Source organism: Leopardus geoffroyi, chromosome C3, assembly GCF_018350155.1.
Source record: "Leopardus geoffroyi isolate Oge1 chromosome C3, O.geoffroyi_Oge1_pat1.0, whole genome shotgun sequence".
Classification (NCBI taxonomy): domain Eukaryota; kingdom Metazoa; phylum Chordata; class Mammalia; order Carnivora; family Felidae; genus Leopardus; species Leopardus geoffroyi.
Window position 1 is genome coordinate 115,795,016 of NC_059338.1, and position 21,477 is coordinate 115,816,492.

Below are 21,477 nucleotides of genomic sequence, written 5' to 3' on the forward strand. Positions count from 1 at the left end.
AAATTGCTATAACCCTGGGATTTTTTAATGTTCTCTGCAGGTTCCAGCTGTTGACTATGCAGGGCATCATGGAGTCTTCCTTTATGTTACAAAAAACTGATGAGGTTTTGGGTACATTGATTTGACCTCTCCTCTCTGATGTAGCTCTAACTCTTCCCAAATCTTTACTATATACTATTATGAGACTAATATTCCCTAAAACCTGGGATGCCTGGGTGGCTCAGTCAGTTAAACATACGACGTCAGCTCAGGTCATGATCTCATGCTTCATGAGTTCTAGGACCGTGCTGGACTCTGTGCTGACAGCTCAGGGCCTGGAGCCTGCTTCAGAGTCTGTGTCTCCCTCTCTCTCTGCCCCTCCCCTACTCATGCTCTTTCTCGGTCTCTCAAAAAATAAAGAAAAACATTAAAAAATTAAATGTTTCCATTACATTTCTCTTTCATTAACAACCACCAATCTCGGATCATATGAAATCTAAATGCAGTATCTAGCTTTTAAGACCTTCTAGGGGTGCCTGGGTGGCTCAGTCGGTTAAGCATCCAACTTCGGTTCAGGTCACGATCTCACGGTTCATGGGTTCAAGCCCCCCACGTTGGGCTCTGTGCTGACAGCTCAGAGCCTGGAGCCTGCTTTGGCTTCTGTGTCTCCCTCTCTCTCTGCTCCTCCCCCACTCACGCTCTGTCTCTGTCTCAAAAATAAACATTTAAGACCTTCCCTGGCTTACGTGCCAGGTAGGTTACTTTCACTGTCCCAGGTCCTCATCCACTGCTATTCTACATGGTTCCCTTTATTTGGGATTCCCTTTCATTCGTTCAGTTTCACATATTTAACATGTAGTTGTGCCAGGTAGAGGGAAACAAGGCAGAGCCCCTGTCGTTTAGAAACTCCAAGTCTAATGGGAGAGATAAGTAAACGACTGGGTTTGTAGGTATGTCTAAGTAGAGGGTACTGAGGAAATACACAGTGGTGGAGCAGGAGAAATAAAGACAGCAGTGCTGTCCAAGCAATGACCAAGCAAATGGGGAAGAGCCAGCCAGAAGAAAGGAGATGGTACTATGGGGTGGGTGAGAAGACCCATCCCCCCAGGGAGAATATTCTCTGCCATTAAATCTACCCTAAATATCCTGCTCAAGTCTTGTCTCCTCTGAGGCTTATTTACTGGTCTCTTACTTGATATCACAGGAAAAAGAGAGCCATCTTTCCTGTCTTGTTTTTTTCCCCACCAATGAGGGCCCCTGGGGTTCTCCTGGCTTTGGTCTATGGTGACCAGCTGATTCGAAGACGACACTAGGGAGAGGAGACACAGCACTTTTAAACATGAGCACAACTTGCACTCTTCCATCAGGGTCACCAGAGATTCTAAGTTGGATTTATGGGCACAAACTCATAGTGGAAACGAGTTTTTTATTTGCTTTTTACTTTATTTTTAATGAAACCTCCCCAGGTGGAGTATCATGGATTTGGGGTGGGATGTGGGCATCCCTGGGTACCTTGATCAAATCCTGTACAACAGCACTACCCAGATTTACATCAGACCTGTTATAGTTCTTATTCTTCCAGGCTCTGTTTGAGCTAGAAACCTATAAATAAAATATTCATGAGTCCTCCAATGTCTTTCAGTTCTGCATTATCACATTCTTTCTCAGCTGCAGCTGTTGGTAGCTTTCACAGGGGGTCAAGGCTAGCCTGTGGCCTGACACAAAAAACAGCTGTTCATTATGTATTCACTATATAGCGGTGTATGTAGAATTCAAGTTTGCAGGAGATGCCCATAGACAAAACCCAAAATGCAGGTGAAGAAGGGAAGGGGAGCACGTTTGCAGGCCTCTTCCCAGGGGGCTAATAATTGACTCTAAAAAGGGAGAATCTATTTTGCGACAAGAAAATCTAGACACAACCAAGAAACCAACCTTAACTTCCCGTTTGGAACCTGAAATCAGTATCACTGTGTTTCAAGATACTCCGTTATCCTCTGCTCAAACTTGCGGAACTGGCTGGCTGCTTTTCTAAAGCTCTGTTACACCTGCCATTTGAGATGGAATCACTCAGTGCAGTGGAAAGAAGTTTATAATGTGAAAATGCTCCACAGACCCATTGAAGAGTGCACACCCATGTTCATCAGCTGCACAAGCTCATTAGATTGGAGATTAGAGGCTTTTTTGTTAGGACTTGGTGGTGCTCACTCATTTTGACGTTGTAAACACATGGTTGAAAATTCCACTGTTTCTCTGAGATGTCCTAATGATTGTGTATCCATTAATTTGTTTAGAAAAATTGGCCCTACTGAGTACTTTATTAGCAGCCTGTTCAAAAAAGCTACTGTGTGGTTCTCCCGAACTTAAAATGCAAAAAGTTAGATGGTCACATATCTAGGTTTGAAGTAACACATGCAAAAATATGTTGCATAAGCGTGAGTTTTGCCAAGCCCTTCTCTAGCTTGCAAGGTATAAACAATGGTAACTCGAGAAAGTACCAACTGTTGGTTGGAATAATTTTTATGTCTGCTTTACACATTTCTAATTCAGGTTTCTCTTTAGCATGAGCACCTTTATTTATACAGCTTTTATAATCTCATTACTTATCTTCTCCGTGATATTACTCGGTGGTCTTGAATTTTAAAAACTTTTCCTACCATCCATTTTTCTCTATTTCCTTAAATAAAAAGGCTGATTCTATTCCCAAGTCCCCAGGTACATCCAGTTCATTTGGCCTCTTGGTCTCTTTTCTATCACTTCCACATTTTCACATCATACTCATTTGCAAGATGAGCCCAAATCCCATCAGGAAATTCCACACCATTGTCTTTCACTCTCTCTCCATATTTAACCTTTTGCTTTTCCTAAATTCTTGGCAAGTTTTTTCCCCTTCTGTATGATAAGTATCACTTTGCACCGTGCATTATGGTTTTACTGTTCATGTCTTATTTACGTATTCGATTTTAGCCTCCTGAAAAGTCAGGACTTTGTAAAATGTATCTTTATGTTACCGCAGTGTCTTTTAAAGACTTCTTCATCTATTAAATCCTCAATTTAAATTTGTTGAATAAACGATGGACAGTAAAAGTAGAATGGCCTCTTGTAGAGGAAAATATAAGGCAAGAACCCAACGGTGGTTCCTGTCATTCCATTTAAATTGATTAATTTTCATTTTTAGTTTTCATTAGTTTAAGCATGAATGCCCCTCAACTGGCATTTCACAGTAAGTAGCAAGACACCATATGAAAATATTTAACTTGCCTTTCTTGACGGGTTTGCTCCTCAGTAGTTTCCATGGCACATTCCAGAGAATTCTGGAGAGACTGAAGCTGATTCAAGGTCTCCTTCAATAAAAATCGAGTTACAAATTGTTCCAAGTTGGAGGCCTCTTGGTAGTCCTAAAGATGACCAAACAAAGGCAGTTACAAGTATGGGAAGGAAAAAATATCCAAGAATCGTTTTCCCCCATGTACCCAGCAATCTCAGATCAATCCTCGGGGAGAAACAAAGGCAGACATTTCGGCCCTGGAGGCTGGGGCAGAGCTCTATTCACCCACCAGCAGTTGAATATAAGAGCTGCAGAGACCACAGGAATATCTCTCATCTTCCACTGCACATGCATCAACATAAGGAAAAAGGACAAAACAAGCAGAATTATGGAACAGGCATATGTATAAAAGGAAAAGAATATTCTCTGGAGAAAAAAAAAGGTTGGAATGTGATTAACTCAGCTTGTTCTGTGCTTCATTTAAGTAACAACCACACCATCATGTATTTTCTCCATTATCAACTAAATGAAGTCACGTTTCAGCAACTGGCTTAGTTCCCTCTTGATGTATTTATTATGCCTGATCTGTATTATACTGAAGCCAAAGGAAATTATGTGTAGTTATCCCCAAACTCAGAAAATGTTAGGCATGGAATATTTAAACAGTTTGCTAAATCTGCTCATGTCCCTCCCTCACGAACCTACCTGAAGCTCAATTGTATCTAAATGCCACAAAAGCACTGTTCCTTCAAACAGCCCCAAGTCTACCCGGAGATCATTGCATACAGAATAGCCGTACTTGCCAAGTTTAGTTTTGGGGGACAGGTGGGCTGTACATGGTGCTACCCGCTGTTCTCTTCTACAGTCTCAGGGAGAACCAGGAAAGAAATGAAAATCAGGTTGGCATGGAATCCAGCTGTCCAAGCCACTCTTTCATGGCATGAGACCAGCCAGTGAAACCTCATTTTCTAGATTATTGGGTGGGAATGATACATACAAGTTCAGCTAAGAAACAGATTTATCTAGCTCTGTCCCTAGATGACTTTTCACAGTTGAAAATACAAAACTGAAAGGAGTGACCGTGACAAGATAATGCTGGAAGTTACGAGGTGCTGGGACATCTCATGTCATGGTTAGAAACTCAGAAAAACCAAGATGTAGTTATTTAATCTCTCTGGGTCTCAGTTTTCTCATTTACAAATCAGGCTATAACTCAGGCATATATTCCATGTCAAAATGGTCTGTGTTTCCACCAACTCGGAATTAGGAAATACTGGATTGTGGCTTCCTGATGGAAATTACTTCGGAAATTTTCTTCTAATAGAACCACCTACTGCCCCAGAAACCTTCATTTCATTCCTATTTTGAAATCATAAAATGCCTCAATTATCAGTTTCTTTTTAAGTGCATTCTTGTAGGTGAACACAGAAAATTCCCTTATCTACCCTATCTAATGATCCGATTTGAAATGTAAAAATTTTCATGCCTTTAAACTCCATCTAAGAAACTAATCATAAACCAAAACATTACATGTTTATAATAACCTAAGAGTTTTTGTGAGTTAATTCAAGGTAAAAACACACCACATATTTAGTTTTATCAAATAGATTGCTACTTAGTAGCAATAAAAACTTCAAAAAATTATTTCTCGATGTGTTTTTTTTTAAACTGAGAAAAACTTTCTTTTGAGAAGAAAATGTGATAGAAAAAAAGACATGTGCTTGATTCTTTCCCCCAGTCATTTCCCTTTTGAGAAAGCATATTTTTAAAATAGAATTTATTTAAAACATTTTTTTAAAATAAAAACAATTTATTAAAATGCCAAGACAGCGTAATGGTGTAGTCAGAGATTATGCCAATTACATTTGCATCTCAGTATACACCACGACTAATCCAAAGCCAAACTATGAAGTTTTATACCTATTTGGAGACAGCCTGTAAGGTGAAGGAAGCATACATTTACTGAGCAACGCATTGTCCCATCAGCCTGGCTCTTTCCTCAGTTAAATGCTAAGTATGTGTCATGTCAGAATGATAGAACTAATCGCATATCATTGCAATCAGATTTTAGCTTCTTAGACTCAAAAGTCACACCTTATACCACTGTGGGCCTCATGGTGCCCACAACAGATAACTCACTCAATATTTGATTGTAGAGAAACTCCTCTAAGTCTAAAAATTGATTGCATTAGCTATTGTGGTCTTAACATGTTATGATTTGGGTGACGTTTGAGTGCAATACTTAAGGACAGTTAAAATCTGACAACTGGCTATTCCACGGCAGCAAAGTAAGAAGTGATTTTGATACTGAGACATCTGTCTCCCTCTGATGAGAGTTTGCTATCGTCACTAGTGACTCTTCAGACAACATTAAGAGGTGGCACAACCAGCTAATACACTGTGAATGACTGATGCCTTGACATTGAGAGGGGTGGGAGATTGGGTTAAGGTTTTGGGGGACTCAGTTCTTTGAGTCAATACAAAGATTGGCTGTTATGTGCTACCACCCCTGGATCATGAGAAAAGAGCCTCTTTCTTTCTTTTCTTTTCTCTTTTTTCTTTTCTTTTCTTTTTTCTTTTCTTTTCTTATCTGTATTTTTGAGAGAGAGACAGAGTGTGAGCAGGGGAGGAGCAGAGAGAGAGGGAGACACAGAATCGGAAGCAGGCTCCAGGCCCTGAGCTGTCAGCACAGAGTCCAACCCAGGGCTCAAACTCACGAACTGTGAGATCATAACCTGAGCTGAAGTCTGACGCTCAACTGACTGAGCCACCCAGGCGCCCCTAAAACAGCTTGCTTTCTAATATTCCTGTTTATCCTTCCAGACTCTACTCATGGCACCGCCTTGGTGCTCTATCCTGATCTACCACTTTGGTAGATCCTTTCCCTGATCTACCACTTTGCTTCGTGGGATTAGGCACACTTCCTTTCCCTTCTCTGTGTTCCGAGCCCGAGGAACTGGTTAATATACAATTTATCACTGTATATTATAATGCTGTTCTACTTGCCCATCTCCCACATCCCAGGCGAACTCTTTAAAGGTGGGAAATAAGAGGTGCTTGGGGGGCTCAATCAGTTGAGCTTCTGACTTTTGATTTTGGCTCCGGTCATGATCTCATGGTTCGTGGGACTGAGCCCCATGTCCGCCTCTGCAGGGACAGCACGGAGCCTGCCTGGATTCTCTCTCCCTCTCTCTGCCTCTCTCCCACTTGTGCATGTGCTATCTCTCTCTCTCTCTCCCTCTTAAAATAAATAAATAAACATTAAAAGAACCCATAAAGGTAGGAAATATACCTTATAATCATCTCTGCCTCCAGAATGCCCAGAACAAAGCCCAGCTCATAGCATGGTGCTTAAATGTTTAAAGGGTATGTGCACAACAGGACGCTACCTGTAGATTCAGGCACCAGAGGACGTATCTGGGCATCAGAAACTATTTTTGCCTTCCCCCAGGCACCAGCTGCTTCCCCCTGCCTCTCACCCTTGCCAGGGGCAGACACTGCTGTCCAGCCTGTCTGGTTGTGTGGGCTCTGCAATAAATGGAAATAAAGCTTTGTTCTTAACAGACTGTCCTCATTTCATTTTCTGGACCATGTGTTAGTCTTCTTTCCTTCTCTTCATCTGAATCCCAAGGTTTAAGACTGCAGACCCAGGTGGCATGGATTCAATCCCCCTTTCCTTCTCTGGGACGTGCAGCAGATGTTCCTTTGGAAGGTGGTGGCAAAAGAAGCAGATGGAAAATTAAATAGATAACAAGCTGGAAAATGTCAAAGCCTGGTCCTCTTTATTCTCAACAAATGTGTTGGTTGTGCAGGTACAAAAAGGGGTCTTTGCATGCTGAACTCCCCGAAGACTAGTATGTTGGCTTAAGATACACATTCCTTTGAGCAAAATCCAGAATGCGAGAAACTGGCAGAAAGAACATCCACTCGTCTACGAAAGCAGCAAAAACACGTACAGATGGTACCTGATATCCAGATTCTGCCACTTTTTTCAAAAACAGTTTAGTCCTTTATGTCTATTGGAAAGGTTATAGGCAAATGAAGGTTAATTATATGTTTCTCAGATCCCAATACTGTTTATTCATGTCTTTGACAACTGTCATTTAATCTTGAAGCGGAAATTGTTAACAAACTAGCATTAATATTTCCGTTTGTGCCTTTGGAAAGCCACACTGTGAACAATCCGCCTATTTCTTTTATATGGAGCTGGGACAGGGTGAGGCTTTATTCAAGTAAAAACCCTAGCATTAGAAGCACAGTCCTTTAAATATCGGGTTTCTTAGGGCACTGCCTGTGCATCTTAATTGTCAGATCATTTCTCAGAAAGCAAGCCCCTGCCCATCAGCGTGATGGAAGAGCAGAGATCCCGGCTATTAACCCACCATGAATCATCTGAGTTAATTAGGAAAATCAGAGCATCAGTCTTCCCTGTTTGTATTTGCCCTACTTGAAAATTAATCAGGTCGGTGACATCCAGCCTCAGTGTCTTCTTGTTTATGAGATCAGATGCAATCGGACTTAGTGGGGGGGGGGGGCTTCTGACTTCCTTTTGATCTAAGCCCCTGCAGCTATCCCTGTTCTTGTGTGAGACGTCTGTGCCTGCTTCTGTAACAGGAAAAACTTCACTTCTACAAGGATAAGGATATCTTTTTCTTTTTCTACTCCCCCGCAAACTGTTGCCCTTTAAAAACAGTAACTGGGGGCGCCTGGGTGGCTCAGTTGGTTGGGTGTCCGACTTTGGCCTAGGTCATGATCTCACCATTCCCGAGTTCAAGCCCCATGTCGTCGGGCTCTATGCTGACAGCTCAGAGCCTGGAAACCGTTTCAGATTCTGTGTCTCCCTCTCCCTCTCTGCCTCTCCCCAACTCGTGCTCTGCCTCTATCTCTCAAAAATAAATAAACGTTGAAAAAAATTTAAAAAATAGTAGCTGGTTTACACTGCTTTATCTATGTCCTATTTCTTTAGACATTCTTAGACTTTCATTTTAAATGACTTTTCTTTTAAACTGGGAGAATACTATATCAAATTTAACCTTTAAAAAATAAAAAATAAATAAATAAGTAACTGGTCCTTAATTCAGAGTCTTAAAAATTGACTGAGGTTAATTCCAGATAGGTCTTTAGAAATTTTAGAGAGCAAAATGAGAGATTACAATATTTTCACATGCAGATTCCCAAGGATTCAAGGAATTATATAGATTTGCAGGTTAGTGAAAGAAAAAAACAAGGCTCTAATCATGGAATAAAATGTTACTAAATAACCAATAAATTTCAACAATTTTGAAGCCCCATCTTAACTAGCTATTCTATAGTTTGAAAGCAGAAAATACTTTAGAGATGAGTTGTATAATTTAACATCTTTACAATGGCAAACTCCACTGTAGAGGGCTCATGTTGAAAGTATCAAAGATTGATTTCATGTAGGCTTCTTTCCTCTGGCTCCTTCTATTGTTGTGTTTTACAACAGAAGACTCTAACAAGAACATATGGCCCCTTGAATGTCTATGCCCAAAGAAGAATCCCATTCTGCTGCGAAGTGATCTTCAAACAAGTGGAATTTTGGCAAAACCAAAAAAAAAAAAAAAAAAAAAAACCAAAACCTGCATTTGAAGGTGGGAGAGTCGGCCCAAAATGAGGGTTAAGAGCTAACAGATGAAGTCTTGGGTCGCATTCATCACATCTAATAACACAGTGTGGTGATTAAGAATCTGGGTTTGAAGACAGTTACACATAAGTTCTAATCAGCGTTATGCTACTCAACAGGAGTGTGAGCTTGGGGAAGTATTCAACCTAAGTCCCTGTTTCCCTAACTACAGGTAAGAACAGTCAATCTCATAAACTAGTGACGATTGAACGAAATAGAGCCTGTAAAGCACATGTTAAGCACATGCCAAGCACATGCTAGCACATGTCTAGCTTATAGTTTCTGATAAATGTTCATCGTTGCTATCAATCCATTGGAGTACGGATATTACAAAGTGTAATGCATAGGTAATTGGCTCAAAATTCACAAGGCCTGAACTTGAATGCTGTGATAACAGTTCACTTCAGAATTTTGCTGGGATAATTATATGTTGGTGTTCAGTGTGTAGCAGACTCTTCACAAATATTAATTTTTGGAGTTCCTTCTACATATATTTTGTACTGCACATCTGTTATCTTTCTTATTCAGAAATGTGTAACTTTTACACACATATTTCTTACCATATTGAAGCTGTGACTCATGGGATTCAAGCTTTGAGAAGGGTCAGTTAAAAATGTGGATTTCAGTGGATGCAAAAATTCTCAACAAGATACTAGCAAATCGAATCCAAAAGTACATTAAAAGAATTATTCACCATCATCAAGTGGGATTTATTTCTGGGATGCAAGGCTGGTTCAATATCTGCAAATCAATCAATGTGATATATACCACATTAATAAAAGAAAGGATAAGAACCCTATGATCCTCTCAGTAGATGAAGATTAAGCATTTGACAAATTACAATATCCTTTCTTGATAAAAACCCTCAAAGTAGGGACAGAAGGAACATACCTCTATAGCATAAAGGCCATATATGAAAGACCCACAGCTAATATCATCCTCAATGGGAAAAACTGAGTGCTCTCCTCCTGAGATAGGGAACACAACAGGGATGTCCACTCTCACCACTGTTGTTTAACATAGTCCTACTCTCAGAAATCATCAACAAAAAGAAATAAAAGGCATCCAAATCAGCAACGAGGAGGTCAAACTTTCACTCTTTGCAAATGACATAATACTCTATGTAGAAAATCTGAGAGACTCCACTAAAAATTACTAGAACTGATACATGAAATCGGCAAAGTCACAGGATATAAAATCACCATTTGGAAATCTGTTGCATTTCTATATACCAACAATGAAGCAGCAGAAAGAGAAATCAATGAATTGATTGCATTTACAACTGCATTAAAAACCATAAAATACCTAGGAATAAACCTAACCAAAGAGGGAAAAGATCAGTACTCTGAAAACTATAGAACACTTATGAAAGAAATTGAAGAAGACACAAAGTAAAATGTCTATACTACCCAAAGCAATCTACACACTCAATGCAAGGCCTATCAAAATAACACCAGCATTTTTCACAAAGCTAGAACAAACAATTCTAAAATTTGTATGGAACCAGAAAAGACCCCAAATACTCAAAGTAATGCTGAAAAAGAAAACCAAAGCTGGAGGCATCACAATTCCAGACTTCAAGCTGTATTACAAAGTTGTAGTGATCAAGACAGTATGGTACTGACACAAAAATAGACACATAGATCAATAGAACAGAACAGAGAACCCAGAAATGGACCCACAACTATAAGGTCAATTAATCTTTGGCAAAGCAGGAAAGAATGGAAAAAAGACAGTCTCTTCAACAAATGGTGTTAGAGAAACTGGACAGTGATATGCAGAATGAAACTGGACCACTTCTTAAATCATACACAAAAACAAATTCCAAATGGTGAAAGGCCTAAATATGAGACAGGAAACCATCAAAATCCTAGAAAAGAAAACAGGCAGCAACATCTTTGACATGGGTTGGAGCAACTTCTTACTAGACGCATCACTGTAAGCAGGGAAAACAAAAGCAAAAGTGAACTACTGGGACCTCATCAAAATAAATGGCTTCTGCACAGCAAAGGAAACAGTTAACAAAACTAAAAGGTAATTGATGGAATGGGAGAAGATATTTGCAAATGACACATCAGATAAAGGGTTAGTATCCAAAATCTATAAAGAATTTATCGAACTCAACACCTGAAAAACAAACCAGTGAAGAAATGGGTAGAAGACATGAATAGACACTTTTCCAAAGAAGACATCCAGATGGCTAACAGACACATGAAAAGATGCTCAGCATCCCTCATCATCAGGGAAATACAAAGCAAAACCACGATGAGATACCACCTCACATCAGTTAGATGGCTAAAATTAACAACTCAGGAAACAACAGATGTTGCCGAGGATGTGGAGAAATGGGAACCCTCTTGCACTGTTGGCGAGAATGCAAACTGGTACAGCCACTCTGGAAAACAGTGTGGAGTTCCTCGAAAAATTAAAAATAGAATTATCCTACGACCTAGCCATAGCACTACTAGGAATTTATCCCAAGGCTACAGGAGTGCTGATTTGTAGGGGCACATATATCACAATGTTTATAGTAGCACTACCAACAATAACCAAATTATGGAAAGAGCCCAAATGTCACTCAGATGATGAATGGATAAAGAAGTGGTATATACATACGATGGAATACTACTCGGCGATGAAAAAGAATCAAATCTTGCCATTTGCAACAACGTGGATGGAACTGGAGTGTATTATGCCAAGTGAAATAAGTCAGAAAAAGACAGGTATTATATGTTCTTACTCATATCTGGAATTTGAGAAACTTAACATAAGACATAGGGGAAGGGAAGGAAAAATAAGTTGCAAATAGAGAGGGAGGCAAACCATAAGAGATTCTTAAATACAAAGAACTGAGGGTTGATGGGACTGGGGGTTCAGGGAAAATAGGAGATGGCCATTGAGGAGGACATTTGTTGGGATGAGCACTGGGTGTTGTATGTAAGTGAACCATAGGAATCACTGCCAAAGCCAAGACTACACTGTATACACTGTATGTTAGCTAACTTTACAATAAACTATTTAAAAAAAATTAAAAATATAACTACCCTATGACCCAGAAATTTCAGTACTACCTATTTATCCAAAGGATATATAAATACCAAGGGACACATGCACCCCAGTATTTATAGCAGCATTATCAACAATAGCCAAATCATGGAAAGAGCCCAAAATATCCATCAACTGATTAATGGATAAAGGTGTGGTATACATTACTCAGCCATCAAAAAGAATGAAATCTTGCCATTTGCAACAATGTGGATGGAGCTAGAGCGTATTATGCTAAGCAAAATAGGTCAGTCAGAGAAAGACAATTACCATTTGATTTTACTCATTTGGAATTTAAGAAACAAAACAGATGAAGATAAGGGAAGGGGGAAAAAACAGAGGCAAGCAAACCATCAGAGACTCTTAACAACAGAAAACAAACACTCAAACTACTCCTGAAGCCAATACTACATGTTAACTAATTTGAATTTAAATAAAATCTTAGAAGAAAAAAACACAAAAGCCAACCAACAAACAAAACAAAATGTGAAGTTCACCTGCAAAAGAAATTAAAAAGTGTTTCTATTCTTGATTTATTTCTCATCAAGGATAGCACAGGGGACCCAACTTCTTGCATTCCTATTTATAACCTCTGAATTCTTTAAGCCATATCCTCTTCCAGATCATTTCATTTTCCAAAACCTCTTCAAAATTCCTTTTCAGTCTCTAACCTGATTTTATTTCCTTTTCCCTTTTTCTCCCCCAGATCTTTGTATGTATATGGGTGAAGCCACTATAAGTCTGGTTCTAGTCACCTGGGCCAATTCCCTTATTCTGCATCCCAGAAGTGTAGAACCTAGAAAAATCATAACAGGAGGATTTGGGGAAGATGGCCACATTGGTGGCATAGCTTTTGAAACTCCTGGAATCCACTCATAAAGGTAGAGCAAACAGATAAGAACAACAACAAAACCCCCACCAACAACAAATACAACAAAACGAGATTTGAAGGTATTATCATGAAACTCAAATTACAAGTGGGTAGGAATAAAATCACTGGCAGGCACAAAATCTGCACGGCATGGTACCACTGGGTATACGGGAAGAAACAAAGGGAAGTAATGGGCTGTGTGACAGACCTGAGGACACAAGGACTCCAAGACAGCTAACAAATATTCACTAGAAAGCATAATTAGCTAACTTGAGAACATCAGCTAAACCTGGAAAGAGTTTTATCCAAAAGTGGGTGAACATAAATATCCTAGTAAAGCCTAGAACCATGGAGGACCCGTGGACTCTTAAAATCAACTAGCTAATACTGTAAGCTAGGAGGGCCCCACATTGAAGGGAAACTGTGGGGAGTCAAATCAAAGCTGAGCAGGACAGGGTCACAGAGATTTTAAAGAAAAGAAGATTCACTTAAAAGGAGGGGAGAGTAACGGAGCCAGGAACTCTCAAAGGGAAAGTCACTAAATTTTTTCAATACTACAAGACAGCCTCTGACAAGGGAGCTCTGTGAAGCCAGAAAAAGTATTATGTACATAGGCATCTTTTAAAAATTCAGGAAAATTAGTATTTTTTTAAAGTGGGCTACAGAAAAGTATTAAGGTTCAATTTTATATAATGTATTATAAGAAAATGGAAATTAAAGAGCAGAACACCATTACTGCAGACAATGAAAGCACACCAGAAAGACAAAGTTCACAAAACAGATGAAAAGTATAACTAAGTATTTTAAAATGAGAAAAGAATGGAGAAAAGAAACTGAAAAAATGAAAGATCAACAAGAATCAGATTATCTCAGAAACAAGGTGACAAAATTCAGAAAAGAATTAGACATAGAAGAAAATTATTTCAGAAATTAAGTCTAAATTAGAAGGAACACAAGAACACATAAACATAACAGATAATACCTTAATAAATAGAAATAAAAAGGAGGCAGTCCTTTAAAAATCAAAAGGAAATAAGGAAAAGCAAAAAGACTGGAGAAAAAATGGCAAATATTAAAGACAAAGAATACTCAACACACTATAATAGAGTTCTTTTTTTAAAATTTCTTTAATGGTTATTTACTTTTGAGAGAGAGAGAATGAGCGGGGGAGGGGCAGAGAGAGACAGAGACACAGAATCCGAAGCAGCTTCCAGGCTCTGAGCTATCAGCACGGAGCCCGATGTAGGGCTCAAACTCACGAACCGTGACCTGAGCCGAAGTTGGACACTCAACCAACTGAGCCACCCAGGTGCCCCTAGAGTTCTTAAAGAAGTACCGAAACCATTACAGGAACAGTGCCAACACTAGACTCTATTATTCAAAAATGCTTTAATTAATTAATTTTTTTTTTGAGAGAGAACAAGCATGAGTTGGGGAGGGGCAGAGAGATAGGGAGAGAAAGAATCCCAAGCAGGTTCCACTCTGTCAGAACAGAGTCTGACTCAGGGCTTGATATCATGACTGCGAGATTATGACCTAAGCTGATATCAAGAGTCGGATGCTTAACTGATTGAGCCACCCAGGCACCCTAAGAATGCTTTTCTGAAATATGAAGGCTTGAAATTAGATATTCAAAGTGTGAAAGGTGAAATAAAATGAAGTCATGGATGTCAAGGGTTGTAAAATGGAGTCGGAAGATCATTAAGGAGGTGAGCCTTATGCATACCATCTCATAGGTGGAACCATGACCTTTTGAACTGGGCCAAACCATGGATAATCAAGGATTCTGCAAGAACACCTATAACTTGCCACTGTATGAGACTCTTGCTTAGTGATAGCCTTAGCAACTAATTACATTTAGGTAAGATTAGTGTTCTGTACCCAACATCAATCAAAATTCTTTGTAAACAACTTATAAGGGCATTATCATTTTGTCATTAAAAATCCATGAATCTTGCTCCCTAGGGGGACACTATTTGGATTGCTACCCAAATCTGTGTACCCCAAATGGCAATTCTTTGTTCCCAAATAAATGCTTTTGCTTATTAATTCATGCCTATTGAGAATTTTAGATTGACCAAAGCACACCATATACCTAACAATATCAGCTCAGAACAAACATCAAGGCACATTTCTATAAAATTATTGGGCTTTAAAAGCCAAAGAAACAAATTCTTTGCGCACTTAGACATAAAGAGCAAATGACTTGTGGGGTTAAAAAAAAAACAAACAAACCCAGGGGTGCCTGGGTGGCTCAGTTGGTTAAGTGACTGACTTTGGCTTGGGTCATGATCTCACAGTTCGTGGGTTCAAGCCCCACATCAGGCTGTGTGTTGACAGCTTGGAGCCTGAAGCCTGCTTTGGATTCTGGGTCTCCCTCTCTGTCTTCTTCTCCCCCGCTTGTTCTCTCTCTCTCTCTCGCTCTCTGTCAAAAATAAACATTAAACAATATTAAAAAAAAACCACCCAAAACTGGATCACCGTGAGACTTTCCAAAAGCAACATTTTTATGTCAGAAGAAAGCGAACTGCACCATGAGAAGGCAATCAGCAAAATCTAGACTATGAGCACCTCTCTAAAGAATTGCAGGGTTATCTGTAAATTCAAAGAGATGTTAACACACATTAAAATGGGCACAACTAAACTAAAGATTTTAGAGATGAATATCAGTGTGATGAAACCATAATACCATGCAAGGGAATGATTACTAGAGGAAATCTGTTTGGTCGTTATATCCGGGTGGAGAGAAGACAATTGGGACAAGGCACATGGAAGATCTGGGGGGGGGGGCTGGTAGGTTTGGGTTTTGATCTGGGTGGGGGTTTAAAGAGTGTTTGCCTATAATCATTAGGTTCTACATGTGATTTTTGTGACTTTCCTCCTTTTCATTTTATTTTTATAAAAGGTAAGATATGTGTAGGAACCAGCCTGGTAGAGATACACTAGCCTCATATTTTTGAGAGACTGTGGGAGTAGAAAGATAAGGTCTATAAAATACAGAAGTCTTTGGCAGGCACCAGGACAAGAAAATCTGTAAACACTTCCAAATTAGTAATTTTTATCACCTCTCATATACTATCTGCTCAACTGCTAGCCTGTATTTTTCTGGAGTGTAACATAGAACCAAATGTTAAATTTTTCAGTATGAAGAGCACAGAGCTATATTTACACATGATTTGGGCTAAATTTATGTTTGTTGATGTTGTTAATAAAAGATCATTAAAATTTCTTCCCCATAAATATGCTGCTTTCTACCTTATAACTCACACGCTTTTCTTTGAATATCATTTTTAAGCACATGTAATACCTCAAGGGTAACATGCACTTGTAATCTGACTCCTTCTAAACAGTGTTATGTGTCAGATGGATAGTTCTATTTTAACCACAATCTTAAAATATGTGGAGTTAGTATGTCTAAGTTACTGAATTTTTCAGAGACAAATACATCTTCAAACGTCATTTGTGATCTTTCAGCTTTCAAAGACATAATATCTTTATCTTTGGTCTAAACAAACTCTATGACAGAGGAAAAAAGAGTTTTAAAATATTAGGAGCATTTACAAACAGAATATATGGGAAATAGTAGATGCTTAATATATATGAGTACTGACACATTTTTGGATTTCATTTGCATTTGTGGCTCACTTATGAATAGAATACCAAAACATTCCAGTAACTTTTTGTAAAGGAAGAAATATCACTGGTAATAGATCACTTCTTCAGAATAATAAATAGGCAAGTATTTTCACCAGTGGGACTGAAATAATTACAAATGTTGTTATTTCATTAAATATGAAGTGTCATTAATTATAACATGCATCTTTTTATTTTTGTATTTTGTACACCACTAGGAAATAAAAATATCTGTAATTCAGTGTTATACCATCAAGTGCAAGCTTGTATCCCAACTGCATAGATATTAAAAAATGAAAAGATACACATCTTAGAGATTGATGAAATACAGGGTTTTGCCACATTTCAATATGGTAATGACTAACAACAAGAATACAGATGATCTCTTTGTACCTTAGTTTCATCCTGTTATGTCTTTCACATTTTAAAGATATTATACTGAGAGACAACACTGAACATTTCTGCTACAGAGTCAAGAAAACGGTCAATGCAAGAAGGAACTGGCTACAGGCTGAAATCACAGCCACGACTTGCCTTTCTTAAAACTGGGTTTGTGGCAAAGTCTCCTGGCTTGCTTTAGAAATATCTAGACAGGCTTAGTTGAAATCTTCATAAGCATCCAGAGGAATAAGTTAGGCATTCATGGTAGAAGTGTTTCTAGGGTATAAGGTCACTAAAATAATGCAACTTGCTGATACATACGCACACCCTAGGTGGATTTCAAATAATAAAGACCCCCTGATTCCTAGATGATTAAAAATATATGGGGAACTATACAGGAAACACACATAACAGAACAATGGATTATAAAAACCTACCTAGATCCTCTTTTCTAAAAAAAAAAGTCTTCTAGATTATTATACAGATTACTTACAATCAATTCTGAATATCTTATTTTCAAACTGGTAAATTGGAAGGTAGTACATTAAAAAATTTACTGGAAGCTCTGCTTTTGGCAACAGAACTTGTTAAATTTCCTAAAAGATACTTCTTTTACAAAATTATTAAAAGTATGACAAATATTTCAAAAGTATAGCCAAGCTTCTAAGAAAGTAAGAAAAAACCCAACAGTGCCCCAAATGAACAGGAAACAGATACACATACTATGAACAGGAAACACCCACAGACTATAATCTAGCACTGAAATCCTTGCTGTACTGTAAGCATTTCTGTAGCCAGAAGCTTCAAGTTTCAGATTGTAATAATTTTGGGGAGGAGATGAGTCAAGGTGGAGGGTTGGAATTGGAACACAGAAGTGATCATTATTGCCCATAAACAAAGGAAGACGACATTTGTCTCAGGCTTAGCTTTGAATACAAAAAATTCTTGAAAACTTATAACCAAAGCTAGTCCACATTAGAGTCTGAAGTTCAATATCTCTACCTGCAGGACCCAGGAGATCCCTAAACTGAGAGATTAATTTAAAGTACTTCTGTATTACTAATATCCTGGGCCACCTATCATAAAAAATATATTCTCTGTTTAGGAAATACATTATCAAACCAGATTTCTCAGAATACCCAAAGATTTAATCATACAAGTATGAATTCACAGCTGAAAAAATTTCAGTCTAACCATGTATCCATATTGCACAAAGAAAAAAAGAATCCTGAAAGAGACCAGAAACATGCTTCAATGATCGAAGAAATTAAAAAAAAAATAGTTGAAACATGAGAAAGGAAAGAGAGATTATAACAGAAAGGCAGGCAGATTTCAAAGGAAGCAAGAAAGAACTTTGAAAAAAAAAGGAATTAAATACTCAATGGATAGGTTAAATATGAGATTAGATACAGATAAGGAGAGAATTAGGGAATTAGAATATAAATCTGAAGTAATTACCAAATTGAAGCACAAAGATGGACAATATGCAATAAAAGAGACAGAGAAAGGGAAAGGATCTAACTTTCTACACAATTCTAATAGGTGGGCAAAGAAAACTGAAAAGAGGCAACAGCCGAAAATATTGCACCACTGAACCAGGGTATGACATCTCAGATTCTGGAATCATAGCAGATGCCAAGCAGAATAAATAAAAGAGATATCAGCACTTGAATGCAATATAATAAAATTTCTTAAATAACCGAAGTACTAATATTTTATTTTCTCTTCCCTCCTGAGGAACCTACAGCTGAAACAGCATGAATAAATCCTTGTTCCAGCTCCCTCTGGACATGCAGCTGTTACACCAGTAGATGGGCTCTTCTATCTGCCACAAGGCAGAGGAAATTCCGATCATCGGCTCTTGCTTTTAGAATTCACCACAAGTAAGTGGTGAATCTCTCCCAAAGTCCCTTAAACTCCAGGGTGCAAGTGACCAATATTTTTCATGGGTCTCTTAAAGTCCTCCACTAGCTTAGACAAATCATCCGAAATTTCATTTTAGACTTTCAGCAAATAAAGGCTATATTGGACCTTCACAATTTTTCACAGGCTATATTGGACTTTCCCCGGCTCCCTTTTAAAGTTACTGGTCCTGTATTTTTGCCTTATTTTTTCTATGATGTGTTCTTATTTTTCCTTATTGATTTACAGAGCATCTTTAAATGTTCTTGATACTAGTCCTTTGATAGCTGAGTTTTACAAATACATTCTCCTGCTTTTTGTTTTTTTTCAAATTCTAAGTGCTATCTTTTTTTTAATGTGAAATTTATTGTCAGATTGGTTTCCATAAGACACCCAGTGCTCATCCCAACAGGTGCCCTCCTCAATGCCCATCACCCACTCTCCCCTCCCTCCCACCCCTCATCAGCCCTCAGTTTAGTCTCAGGTTTTTTTTTGTTTGTTTGTTTGTTTTGGTTTTCAGTTTTCACATTTTTTAAACTATGAAATTTATTGTCAAATTGGTTTCCCTACAACACCCAGTGCTCATCCCAAAAGGTGCCCTCCTCAATACCCATCACCCACCCTCCCCTCCCTCCCACCCCCCATCAACCCTCAGTTTGTTCTCAGTTTTTTAAGAGTCTCTTATGCTTTGGCTGTCTCCCTCTCAGTGCTATCTTTTGAAGTATAGATCTTCTTGAATATATTAAAGTGAAAGTGATCAGTTATACCATATTCTAGATATATTACCATGTTCTAAATCTTGTTTATGAAATCCTACTCTCTGCCAAAGTTACATTTTCTAATATAAAAAACCTCTTAAATCTTTACTCTTTTTCCATACTTTTTCTGCCAAAACTATCACAAGTTAGATTTCTACAGATCTTCTATTGGTTTGAAGATATACAATTTCTGTTTTACATTGATTTTTTCTTGCTGAAGTGTCTTATTCATTCCTCCTAGAATGATGATTCTATGTTTTAACTTCTCACTCAATTCTTTGTCTCTTAATCTCATATTTTCTAGATTTTTGTCTCTTTGAACCATAATCTGTGTGATATCTTCAATTCTACCTTCAAGTTCCCGTATTCTCTTTCCCACTGTATCTAATCTACTTTTAAACTGGTATCCTGATGTTTTAATTTCAGTTATTATATGTACTTCACTCATACCAATTGTTTTGGTTCTTTCTCAAAATGTCTTGGTCTTTTTTGTATACTCTTGCCCAATTTCTCACATTTTTAACCCCACCATAAACTTATATGAATATATTAATATATTTATTCCCTGATATTTTCAGCGTATACAGTTTTGGACTATGAGTTGAAACGTTTTTATAATATTGCTACATATTATTTGCAAGATTAATCTTTGAAACTTATTGGACAAGATTAAAAGAAGATTAAAAGAGGATTTTTTATTTTATTTTTGTCTAGTTCCTAGGGGTACCTTATTTTGGAATAATTTTAAATTAAATTCTTAGCTTGAGGCTACTCCCACTACACCCCACTACACAGGAAGTTTAAATATGGCTTGAAAATTCACGAGGGCTGACTTGTAGTTATAATTCTCAGCTACCCTTTGTTTATTCAGTGCAGAGGATAATTAGAGGTAATTTTCCTTGTTGTAAAGAGTGAAACTCTTTGGGTTCCAAGTTTATGCAGTTAGTCTCTTATTGGAATTCTTAACATGCAGATGGGTCTCTTCTTGGACAGCCTCCTTGGGAGCATGGCTAGGCTTTCTCTCTTTCTCGTGTTGTTCTTTAAGTCTCAAAAAGTCAAGTAAAAGGTCACTGGGTTAAAGCCAGCTTCCCAGAACTGCTTATTTCTTTGACGTCCGTCTTTCACTTAGATATTGGCCTATCAGGAACCTTTACTTTCTTTCCAGGTAATTGACACATTTATGAATTAGAAAAGTATATTGTGTCCATCATTTTTATTTTGTATAAATAAGAGGATTTTTCAAGGAACTATTACTCCAGTACTGCCATAACAGATGTCGCTAATTACTTTCTAGGAATTACTTTATGTAAGCCTCACAAACTTATCAAAAATTAAGTAAGGTCTTAAGGTCATAAGTTTTGACTTTTTTGTTCATGAAAAATAATTGGTCTATGAGAAAAAAATTAACAAAAACCAACTTTACTTTAAAAACCTGTTGACTCTTATCATGCAAACCTACATATATAGACTAAAGTTGCTTAAAAGTTAGGACACGTTTTCTGTAGACACAGCAATATTAAAACTTTAAATTAAAAAGATAAATAACTTTCACTTTTAATGTGACAATCTTGTCACTATAAATCAGAAAATACAGATAAACAATGTAAGATGTTAAAATGATTATTCTAGGACTTCCAGGGAATATGGCAGAGTAGAAGGACCCTAAACTCACCTCGTCCCACAGATAAAACTAAATAACACTCACATCAGTGCAAGTAACCAAGAAAACAATCCGAATGCTGGCAGAACAAACTCCCGAACTAAATGTAGAGAAGAAGCCACGATGAAGAGGGTAGGGAGTATACAGTGGGGAGCTATTCTGGCCACCTGAGGGAGGGAGCAATGAGCACAGAGAGGGGCAAGAAACAGACTATCACACTGGGGAGCCTGCACAGGGAAGAAGAATTCCCACAGCATCAGTGGAAATCAGTGGGGTCGAGTTCTGTGAGTTCTTAGAACAAGCAATACTTAGAATCTAGAACTTTAAAAATCAGGAGGC

The 21,477-nt window shown here is 38.1% G+C and overlaps 1 protein-coding gene across 2 annotated transcripts in view; it reads right to left on the reverse strand.

Moving 5' to 3' along the window:
* Positions 1-21,477, reverse strand: part of NECAB1 (N-terminal EF-hand calcium binding protein 1) — a 196,827-nt gene that overhangs the window by 44,664 nt on the left and 130,686 nt on the right. For both annotated transcript variants that reach the window (XM_045454282.1, XM_045454281.1), the window contains exon 6: positions 3,238-3,374. In XM_045454282.1, the coding sequence (XP_045310238.1) occupies positions 3,238-3,374 (137 nt within the window). The remainder of the gene's footprint in view (positions 1-3,237; positions 3,375-21,477) is intronic.